General features: G+C 42.5%; 1 protein-coding gene across 1 annotated transcript in view; it reads left to right on the forward strand.

Moving 5' to 3' along the window:
- LOC128649951 (cytochrome P450 2U1) overlaps nt 1-11832 on the forward strand; it is a 247111-nt gene extending 235279 nt beyond the window's left edge. The window contains exon 5 of the mRNA XM_053703525.1: nt 11524-11832. Coding sequence (XP_053559500.1) covers nt 11524-11702 — 179 coding nt within the window. The 3' untranslated portion in view covers nt 11703-11832. The remainder of the gene's footprint in view (nt 1-11523) is intronic.
- The last annotated feature ends 407 nt before the right edge of the window (nt 11833-12239 follow it).

Raw genomic sequence — 12239 nt, forward strand, 5'->3', positions numbered from 1 at the left:
TTGGGGGAACGGTTTGCAGGCTAAACTGCATTGAGGTATGTTCAGTCTCTTTTTTTCTAGACAGACTGTGTTATTTCTAGAAAAGGCTGGCAATATCCCTATGAGGGAAGGGTAAGCTGTATTCAGAGACTTAGTAAGAATCCCAGCTTGCATAAAGGGCTCATTAGTTACTGGTGACGCTCATAGGAAAAAACGTTTTTGTTTTATTACAAATATAACGTTTTTTGAGGGACTTTAAGGTGTCATTGTGGCTTGTTTAAGGGATATTAACCCACATGGCTAGTTTAAGAAACACTCTGTTGTGTTTCTTTTAGGCCCCATAACATTGAGTGGGGTGGGAGGGGCCTATTTCTCCTGTTAAGTGTGATCAGTCCACGGGTCATCATTACTTCTGGGATATTACTCCTCCCCAACAGGAAGTGCAAGAGGATTCACCCAGCAGAGCTGCCATATAGCTCCTCCCCTCTACGTCACCTCCAGTCATTCTCTTGCACCCAACGACTAGATAGGATGTGTGAGAGGACTATGGTGATTATATTTAGTTTTATACCTTCAATCAAAAGTTTGTTATTTTATAATAGCACCGGAGTGTGTTATTCCTTCTCTGGTAGAATTTGAAGAATAATCTACCTGAGTTTTTACTATGATTTTAGCCGGCGTAGTTAAGATCATATTGCTGTTTCTCGGCCATCTGAGGAGAGGTAAACTTCAGATCAGGGGACAGCGGGCAGATTAATCTGCAAAGAGGTATGTAGCAGCTTATTATTTTCTGACAATGGAATTGATGAGAAAATTCTGCCATACCGATATAATGTAAAGTCAGCCTTAAATGCAGTAGCAGCAACTGGTATCAGGCTGTCATGTATGTATATTTTACACTTCAGTATTCTGGGGAATGGCACTTCACTGGAATTATACTGTGTGCATAAGACTTTAGCCTAATTTGCAGGGACTAGCAACAGGCTTTTTAATAACAATTAATTTATGTTAAACGTTTTTTGCTGGCATGTAAAATCGTTTCATTTTCTGAGGTACTGGGTGAATAAAATGTTTTGGGCACTATTTTTTCCACTTGGCAGTTGTTTTATTTAATTTATGACAGTTTACTGATCTCTCTCACTGTTGTGTGTGAGGGGGAGGGGCCTTTTTTTGGCGCTTTTGCTACGCATCAAAAAATTCAGTCAGAAGCTCATTGTATTTCCTGCATGATCCGGTTCATCTCTACAGAACTCAGGGGTCTTCAAAACTTGTTTTGAGGGAGGTAATCACTCACAGCAGAGCTGTGAGATTGTAGTTGACTGTGATAAAAAAACGTTTATTTCTGTAACTTTTTTTCTGCTATCAGGGTTAGTTATCCTTTGCTAATGGGAACAAGCCTTTGCTAAAATTGTGTTTTTTTACAAAGATTTGATGCTATAACCTTTCAGTTTATTAACTTTCAACTGTCATAACTCTTTCTGTGCTTCTTATAGGCACAGTACGTTTTCATATTATAGTAAATTACTTGAAAAGTATTTCCAAGTTGCTAGTTTATTTGCTAGTGTGTTAAACATGTCTGATTCAGAGGAAGACATCTGTGCCATATGTGCTAATGCCAAAGTGGAGCCCAATAGAAATTTATGTACTAACTGCATTGATGCTACTTTAAATAAAAGTCAATCTGTACAAATTGAACACATTTCACCAAACAACGAGGGGAGAGTTATGCCGACTAACTCGCCTCACGTGTCAGTACCTGCATCTCCCGCTCGGGAGGTGCGTGATATTGTGGCGCCGAGTACATCTGGGCGGCCATTACAAATCACATTACAGGATATGGCTACTGTTATGACTGAAGTTTTGGCTAAATTACCAGAACTAAGAGGTAAGCGTGATCACTCTGGGGTGAGAACAGAGTGCGCTGATAATGTTAGGGCCATGTCAGATACTGCGTCACAACTTGCAGAACATGAGGACGGAGAGCTTCATTCTGCGGCTGACGGTTCTGATCCAAACAGATTGGATTCAGATATTTCAAATTTTAAATTTAAGCTGGAAAACCTCCGTGTATTACTAGGGGAGGTGTTAGCGGCTCTGAATGATTGTAACACAGTTGCAATACCAGAAAAAATGTGTAGGTTGGATAAATATTTTGCGGTACCGTCGAGTACTGACGTTTTTCCTATACCTAAGAGACTTACTGAAATTGTTACTAAGGAGTGGGATAGACCCGGTGTGCCGTTCTCACCCCCTCCGATATTTAGAAAGATGTTTCCAATAGACACCACCACACGGGACTTATGGCAAACGGTCCCTAAGGTGGAGGGAGCAGTTTCTACTTTAGCTAAGCGTACCACTATCCCGGTGGAGGATAGCTGTGCCTTTTCAGATCCAATGGATAAAAAGTTAGAGGGTTACCTTAAGAAAATGTTTGTTCAACAAGGTTTTATATTGCAACCCCTTGCATGCATTGCGCCTGTCACGGCTGCAGCAGCATTTTGGTTTGAGTCTCTGGAAGAGACACTTGAATCAGCTCCATTAGATGAGATTACACACAAGCTTAAAGCTCTTAAGTTAGCTAACTCATTTATTTCAGATGCCGTAGTACATTTAACTAAGCTTACGGCTAAGAATTCCGGATTCGCCATTCAGGCGCGCAGAGCACTGTGGCTAAAATCCTGGTCAGCTGACGTTACTTCTAAGTCTAAATTACTTAATATACCTTTCAAAGGGCAGACCTTATTCGGGCCCGGATTGAAAGAAATTATCGCTGACATTACAGGAGGTAAAGGCCATGCCCTGCCTCAAGACAGAGCCAAACCTAAGGCTAGACAGTCTAATTTTCGTTCCTTTCGGAATTTCAAAGCAGGAGCAGCATCAACTTCCTCTGCTCCAAAACAAGAAGGATCTGTTGCTCGCTACAGACAAGGCTGGAGACCTAACCAGTCCTGGAACAAGGGCAAGCAGGCCAGGAAACCTGCTGCTGCCCCTAAAACAGCATGAATTGAGGGCCCCCGATCCGGGAACGGATCTAGTGGGGGGCAGACTTTCTCTCTTCGCCCAGGCTTGGGCAAGAGATGTCCAGGATCCCTGGGCGCTAGAGATAATATCTCAGGGATACCTTCTGGACTTCAAATACTCTCCCCCAAGAGAGAGATTTCATCTGTCAAGGTTGTCAACAAACCAAATAAAGAAAGAGGCGTTTCTACGCTGCGTACAAGAGCTTTTATTAATGGGAGTAATCCATCCAGTTCCACGGTCGGAACAGGGACAAGGGTTTTACTCAAATCTGTTTGTGGTTCCCAAAAAAGAGGGAACTTTCAGGCCAATCCTGGATTTAAAGATCCTAAACAAATTCCTAAGAGTTCCATCGTTCAAAATGGAGACTATTCAGACAATTTTACCCATGATCCAAAAGGGTCAGTACATGACCACAGTGGATTTAAAAGATGCTTACCTTCACATACCGATCCACAAAGATCATTACCGGTATCTAAGGTTTGCCTTTCTAGACAGGCATTACCAGTTTGTAGCTCTTCCATTCGGATTGGCTACGGCTCCAAGAATCTTCACAAAGGTTCTGGGTGCTCTTCTGGCGGTACTAAGACCGCAAGGAATTTCGGTAGCTCCGTACCTAGACGACATTCTGATACAAGCTTCAAGCTTTCAAACTGCCAAGTCTCATACAGAGTTAGTACTGGCATTTCTAAGGTCGCATGGATGGAAGGTGAACGAAAAGAAGAGTTCTCTCTTTCCACTCACAAGAGTCAGTGGCTCAATGCATGGAGGTAATCGGCTTAATGGTAGCGGCAATGGACATAGTACCCTTTGCACGCCTACACCTCAGACCGCTGCAATTGTGCATGCTAAGTCAGTGGAATGGGGATTACTCAGACTTGTCCCCTTCTCTGAATCTGGATCAAGAGACCAGGAATTCTCTTCTATGGTGGCTTTCTCGGCCACATCTGTCCAGGGGGATGCCATTCAGCAGGCCAGACTGGACAATTGTAACAACAGACGCCAGCCTACTAGGTTGGGGCGCCGTCTGGAATTCTCTGAAGGCTCAGGGACAATGGAATCAGGAGGAGAGTCTCCTACCAATAAACATTCTGGAATTGAGAGCAGTTCTCAATGCCCTTCTGGCTTGGCCCCAGTTGACAACTCGGGGGTTCATCAGGTTTCAGTCGGACAACATCACGACTGTAGCCTACATCAACCATCAGGGAGGGACAAGAAGCTCCCTAGCAATGATGGAAGTATCAAAGATAATTCGCTGGGCAGAGTCTCACTCTTGCCACCTGTCAGCAATCCACATCCCGGGAGTGGAGAACTGGGAGGCGGATTTTTTAAGTCGTCAGACTTTTCATCCGGGGGAGTGGGAACTTCATCCGGAGGTCTTTGCCCAAATACTTCGACTTTGGGGCAAACCAGAGATAGATCTCATGGCGTCTCGACAGAACGCCAAGCTTCCTTGTTACGGGTCCAGATCCAGGGATCCGGAAGCGGTCCTGATAAATGCCTTGACAGCACCTTGGACCTTCAGGATGGCTTATGTGTTTCCACCCTTCCCGATGCTTCCTCGATTGATTGCCAGAATCAAACAGGAGAGAGCATCAGTGATTCTAATAGCGCCTGCATGGCCACGCAGGACTTGGTATGCAGATCTGGTGGACATGTCATCCTGTCCACCTTGGTCTCTACCTCTGAAACAGGACCTTCTGATACAGGGTCCTTTCAAACATCAAAATCTAACTTCTCTGAAGCTGACTGCTTGGAAATTGAACGCTTGATCAAAACGTGGTTTTTCTGAGTCAGTTATTGATACCTTAATACAGGCTAGGAAGCCTGTTACCAGAAAGATTTACCATAAAATATGGCGTAAATACCTATATTGGTGCGAATCCAAAGGTTACTCTTGGAGTAAGGTTAGGATTCCTAGGATATTGTCTTTTCTACAAGAAGGTTTAGAAAAGGGTTTATCCGCTAGTTCCTTAAAGGGACAGATCTCAGCTCTGTCCATTCTGTTGCACAAACGTCTGTCAGAAGTTCCAGACGTTCAGGCTTTTTGTCAGGCTTTGGCCAGGATTAAGCCTGTGTTTAAGACTGTTGCTCCGCCATGGAGTTTAAACCTTGTTCTTAACGTTTTACAGGGCGTTCCGTTTGAACCCCTTCATTCCATTGATATAAAGTTGTTATCTTGGAAAGTTCTATTTTTAATGGCTATTTCCTCGGCTCGAAGAGTCTCTGAGTTATCAGCCTTACATTGTGATTCTCCTTATTTGATTTTTCACTCGGATAAGGTAGTTCTGCGTACTAAACCTGGGTTCTTACCTAAGGTAGTCACTAACAGGAATATCAATCAAGAGATTGTTGTTCCATCCTTGTGTCCAAATCCTTCTTCAAGGAAGGAACGACTTCTGCACAATCTGGATGTAGTTCGTGCCCTAAAATTTTATTTACAGGCAACTAAAGATTTTCGACAAACGTCTTCCCTGTTTGTCGTTTACTCTGGTCAGAGGAGAGGTCAAAAAGCTTCTGCTACCTCTCTCTCTTTTTGGCTTCGTAGCATAATACGTTTAGCTTATGAGACTGCTGGACAGCAGCCTCCTGAAAGAATTACAGCTCATTCCACTAGAGCTGTGGCTTCCACTTGGGCCTTTAAGAATGAGGCCTCTGTTGAACAGATTTGCAAGGCTGCAACTTGGTCTTCGCTTCATACTTTTTCCAAATTTTACAAATTTGACACTTTTGCTTCTTCGGAGGCTATTTTTGGGAGAAAGGTTCTTCAGGCAGTGGTTCCTTCTGTATAAAGAGCCTGCCTGTCCCTCCCGTCATCCGTGTACTTTTGCTTTGGTATTGGTATCCCAGAAGTAATGATGACCCGTGGACTGATCACACTTAACAGGAGAAAACATAATTTATGCTTACCTGATAAATTCCTTTCTCCTGTAGTGTGATCAGTCCACGGCCCGCCCTGTTTTTTCGGCAGGTAAATATTTTTTAAATTATACTCCAGTCACCACTACACCCTTTGGCTTCTCCTTTCTCGTTGGTCCTTGGTCGAATGACTGGAGGTGACGTAGAGGGGAGGAGCTATATGGCAGCTCTGCTGGGTGAATCCTCTTGCACTTCCTGTTGGGGAGGAGTAATATCCCAGAAGTAATGATGACCCTTGGACTGATCACACTACAGGAGAAAGGAATTTATCAGGTAAGCATAAATTATGTTTTTCACGCCTCAGTTGCGCAGTTTCTTTTCCTCAGAGACATCCAGCTGCTTCTCCAGAGGTTCCTACTGTTTTTAAGAAAATGTTTCCCATATCTGACACCATGCGGGACTCGTGGCAGACAGTTCCTAAGGTGGAGGGAGCTATTTCTACTCTGGCTAAGCGTACAACTATACCTATCGAAGACAGTTGTGCTTTCAAAGATCCTATGGATAAAAAATTAGAGGGTCTCCTGAAGAAAATTTTGTTCATCAAGGTTTTCTTCTCCAACCTATTGCGTGCATTGTTCCTGTAACTACTGCAGCTGCTTTCTGGTTTGAGGCTCTACAAGAGGCTCTTCAGATGGAGACTCCATTATAGGATATTATGGACAGAATTAAGGCCCTTAAGTTGGGTAATTCTTTCATTACAGATGCCGCTTTTCAACTGGCTAAATTAGCGGCAAAGAATTCAGGTTTTGCCATTTTAGCACGCAGGGCGTTATGGATTAAGTCCTGGTCTGCTGATGTGTCATCAAAATCTGAACTTTTGAACATCCCTTTCAAAGGAAAGACCCTATTTGGGCCTGAACTGAAAGAGATTATTTCAGACATCACTGGAGGGAAAGACCATGCCCTCCCTCAGGATAGAACAAATAATATGAGGACCAAACAAAATAATTTTCGTTCCTTTCGGAACTTCAAGGGTGGTCCCGCTTTAGCTTCCCCTGCTGCAAAGCAAGAGGGGAATTTTGCCCAATCCAAGTCAGTCTGGAGACCTAACCAGGCTTGGAACAAGGGTAAACAGGCCAAGAAGCCTGCAGCTGCCTCTAAGACAGCATGAAGGGGTAGCCCCCGATCCAGGACCGGATCTAGTAGGGGGCAGACTCTCTCTCTTCGCTCAGGCTTGGGCAAGAGATGTTCACGATTCCTGGGCCTTAGAAATTGTGTCCCAGGGATATCTTCTGGACTTCAAAGACTCTCCCCCAAGGGGGAGATTTCACATTTCTCAATTGTCTGCAAACCAGACAAAGAGAGAGGCGTTCTTATGCTGTGTAGAAGAGTAATCCACCCAGTTCCAAAAGCGGAACAAGGGCTAGGGTTTTACTCAAACCTGTTTGTGGTTCCCAAAAAAGAGGGAACTTTCAGACCAATCTTGGATCTCAAAATTCTAAACAAATTCCTCAGAGTACCATCATTCAAGATGGAGACTATTCGGACTATTCTACCGTTGATCCAGGAGGGTCACTATATGACTACCGTGGACTTAAAGGATGCGTATCTACACATCCCTATACACAGAGATCATCATCAATTCCTCAGGTTCGCCTTTCTGGACCGGCATTACCAGTTCGTGGCTCTTCCCTTCAGGTTGGCCACGGCTCCCAGAATTTTCTAAGACCGCGGGGCATAGCAGTGGTGCCTTATCTAGACGATATCTTGATTCAGGCGTCGACTTTCCAGCTAGCCAAGTCTCACACGGACATCGTGTTGGCTTTTCTGAGATCTCACGGGTGGAAGGTGAACATAAAAAAAGAGTTCTCTCTTCCCTCTCACAAGAGTTTCCTTCCTAGGGACTCTGATAGACTCGGTAGAAATGAAAATAGTTCTGACGGAGGTCAGAAAATCAAAACTCTTAACCACTTGCCGAGCTCTTCATTCCATTCCTCGGCCATCAGTGGCTCAGTGTATGGAAGTAATCGGACTCATGGTAGCGGCAATGGACATAGTTCCTTTTGCCCGCCTACACCTCAGACCACTGCAACTATGCATGCTCAAACAGTGGAATGGGGATTATGCAGATTTATCTCCTCAACTGCATCTGGACCAGGAGACCAGAGATTCTCTTCTCTGGTGGTTGTCTCAGGACCACCTGGCTCAGGGAATGTGTTTCCGCAGGCCAGAGTGGCTCATAGTAACGACAGATGCCAGCCTGCTAGGCTGGGGTGCTGTCTGGAACTCCCTGAAAGCACAGGGCTTATGGTCTCGGGAGGAAACTCTACTCCCGATAAACATTCTAGAACTGAGAGCGATATTCAATGCGCTTCAGGCGTGGCCTCAGCTAGCTGCGGCCAAATTCATCAGATTTCAGTCGGACAACATCACGACTGTAGCTTATATCAATCATCAAGGAGGAACACGGAGTTCTGTAGCGATGAAGGAGGTAACCAAAATAATCCGATGGGTGGAGGATCACTCTTGCCATCTCTCAGCAATCCATATCCCAGGGGTAGAGAACTGGGAGGCGGATTTCCTAAGTCGTCAGACTTTTCATCCGGGGGAGTGGGAGCTCCATCCGGAGGTATTTGCCCAGCTAACTCAGCTATGGGGCACACCAGAATTGTATCTGATGGCGTCCCGTCAGAATGCCAAACTTCCTCGTTACAGGTCCAGGTCCCAGGTTCCCCAGGCGGTACTGATAGATGCTCTAGCAGTGCCCTGGTCCTTCAATCTGGCCTATGTATTTCCACCGTTTCCTCTCCTCTCACGTCTGGTTGCCAGAATCAAGCAGGAGAGAGCTTCGTGATTCTGATAGCACCTGCGTGGCCACGCAGGACTTGGTATGCAGACCTAGTGGACATGTCATCGGTTCCACCGTGGACTCTGACAATGAGGCAGGACCTTCTAATCCAAGGTCCATTCACGCATCCAAATCTAATTTCTCTGCGTCTGACTGCTTGGAGATTGAACGCCTGCTTCTATCAAAGCGTGGTTTCTCTGAGTCGGGCATTGATACCCTGATTCAAGCTAGAAAGCCTGTCACCAGGAAGATCTATCATAAGATTTGGCGCAAATATTTTTATTGGTGTGAATACAAGGGTTACTCATGGAGTAAGATTAGGATTCCTAGAATATGTCCTTTCTCCAAGAAGGAATGGAGAAGGGATTATCAGCTAGTTCCTTAAAAGGACAAATATCTGCTTTGTCTATTCTTTTACACAAACGTCTGGCAGATGTCCCAGACGTTCAAGCGTTTAGTCAGGCCTTGGTCAGGATCAAGCCTGTATTTAAACCTGTTGCTCCGCCATGGAGCCTAAACTTAGTTCTTAAAGTTCTTCAAGGGGTTCCGTTTGAACCTATGCATTCCATAGATATTAAGCTTCTATCTTGGAAAGTTTTGTTTTTAGTAGCTATCTCTTCGGCTCAAAGAGTTTCTGAGTTATCTGCTTTACAGTGTGATTCACCTTACCTTGTTTTCCATGCAGATAAGGTGGTTTTGCGTACTAAACCTGGGTTTCTTCCTAAAATTGTTTCTAATAGGAATATCAATCAGGAAATTGTTGTTCCTTCACTGTGTCCTAATCCTTCATCAAAGAAGGAACGTCTGTTGCACAATCTTGATGTGGTTCGTGCTTTAAAGTTCTACTTACAAGCAACTAAAGATTTCCGTCAAACATCTTCATTGTTTGTTGTTTATTCTGGTAAACGGAGAGGTCAAAAGGCTACGGCTACCTCTCTTTCCTTTTGGCTGAAAAGCATCATCCGTTTGGCTTATGAGACTGCTGGCCAGCAGCCTCCTGAAAGAATTACTGCTCATTCTACTAGAGCAGTGGCTTCCACATGGGCTTTTAAAAATGAGGCTTCTGTTGAACAGATTTGTAAGGCGGCGACTTGGTCTTCGCTTCATACTTTTTCCAAATTTTACAAATTCGATACTTTTGCTTCTTCGGAGGCTATTTTTGGGAGAAAGGTTCTACAAGCAGTGGTGCCTTCCGTTTAAGGTACCTGTCTTGTCCCTCCCTTCATCCGTGTCCTAAAGCTTTGGTATTGGTATCCCACAAGTATGGATGAATCCGTGGACTCGATGCATCTTACAAGAGAAAACATAATTTATGCTTACCTGATAAATTTATTTCTCTTGTGATGTATCGAGTCCACGGCCCGCCCTGTTAATTTAAGACAGGCAGTATATTTTTATTTAAAAAAACTTCAGTCACCACTGCACCCTATAGTTTCTCATTTTTCTTCCTAGCCTTCGGTCGAATGACTGGGGGTTGGAGCTAGGGGAGGAGCTATATAGACAGCTCTGCTGTGGGTGCTCTCTTTGCCACTTCCTGTAAGGAAGGAGAATATCCCACAAGTATGGATGAATCCGTGGACTCGATACATCACAAGAGAAATAAATTTATCAGGTAAGCATAAATTATGTTTTTTTACTGTTTCTGTTATACCAGGCCCCTATACTTTCTGTATAACTTTTATATGGTTGAGATTGGGCACATGCCCAGCTCTACAGAATACTGCCTATTTTCAGAGCAATACATTTTTAGGAAAACCGAGACTATTGTAACTATTAAAGGGACATAAAACCAAATTTGATTTCTTTCATGTATGCAATTTTAAACAACTTTCTATTTTACTTCAATTCTCTAATTTGCTTCATTCTCTTCATATCCTTTGTTGAAAAGCATCTCTATATAAGGCTCGGTATCTGCTGATTGGTGGCTGCACATAGATGCCTCGTATGATTAGCTCACCCATGGGCAATCCTATTTCTTCAACAAAGGATATCTAAAGAATGAAGCAACTTAGATAATAGAAGTACATTGGAATGTTGTTTAAAATTGTATTCTCTGTCTGAATCATGAAAGAAAAATGTGGGGTTTTATTTCCTTTTAAATTATGGTGTGACAAGGTTGTGAAGGCCCACCCTAGATGCTTTTCTGGCAGACTCTGACGTGTTGTAGGTTTCCTATCCAACTTACTGTGTTGCTTCTTTTCTTGTCTTTATCTCTAGCTTTTTTTCTATCTTTGTTTTATGTTAAACTTAGGCTAAAAGAGATGTTTTGGGAATGGTAAGGCATGGTGAGTTTTTTTTCTTTCTAATTGGGAATCTGCTTAAAGGGACACTGAACCCAATTTTTTTATTTCGTGATTCATATAGAGCCATGCAATTTTAAGCAACTTTCTAATTTACTCCTATTAGCAATTTTTCTTCGTTCTCTTGTCATCTAAGCTAAGGAGACAGACAATTTTTGGTTCAGTACCTGGACAGCACTTGTTTATTGGTGGGTGAATTTATCCACCAATCAGCAAGAACAACCCAGGTTGTTCACCAAAAATGGGCCGGCATTTAAACTTACATTCTTGCTTTTCAAATAAAGATACCAAGAGAATGAAGACAATTTGATAGTAGGAGTAAATTAGAAAGTTGCTTAGAATTGCATGATCTATCTGAATCACGAAAGAAAAAATTTGGGTTCAGTGTCCCTTTAATGTAGATGTGTAAAATACATCTTAGTTTTCTGTCTTTTCACTTTGAATGTGAATTAAACTAATTTAAATACAATATCACATTTTAATACCAGTATAATACATATCTACTTTTCCTGTGTACAGGTCGACGTGTCTGCATGGGAGAACAGCTGGCCAAAATGGAATTGTTCTTGATGTTTGTGAACCTTATGCAAATGTATAAATTTAACTTCGCTGATGAAACATTTAAGCCAATGTTGGAAGGACGGTTTGGTCTCACACTTGCTCCGTATCCGTTTGAAATTAAAATTACAAGCAGATAGAACACACCAATTACTGAGCATCATTATTCACTCTCTACAATATGAAAAGCATTTAATTTAGTGTTTTGAAAAAGTCTTTTGTTTTTAGGTTGATAACAAACTGAATTACATAAACGTTCTTTAACCTTGATTTGGTTCTTTTTATTAGATATGATATAATTGTGATAAATATGAAAATACTGGAATTATCTATTTTAATAGATAATTTGGTTTTAATTGTAGTCACTTTTGGGTATATTGTTTTAGTTATTGATATTGATGAAAGCTAAAAAATTTTATTAATAACATTAAGATATGTTTGCAATCCCTACCATAAGATATTGATGGTACCTAGAGAGTATAAAAAAGCACAACTTAAAGGGACATGAAACCCAAATGTTTTCTTTCATGATTCAGGTAGAGAATACAATTTTAAACAACATTGCAATTTACTTCTATTATCTGATTTGCATCATTATTTAAATATCTTTGTTGAAGAAAAAGCAATGCACATGGGTGAGCCAATCACACAATGCATCTATATGCAGCCACCAATCA

The sequence above is a fragment of the Bombina bombina genome, chromosome 2, assembly GCF_027579735.1.
Source record: "Bombina bombina isolate aBomBom1 chromosome 2, aBomBom1.pri, whole genome shotgun sequence".
NCBI classification, from domain to species: domain Eukaryota; kingdom Metazoa; phylum Chordata; class Amphibia; order Anura; family Bombinatoridae; genus Bombina; species Bombina bombina.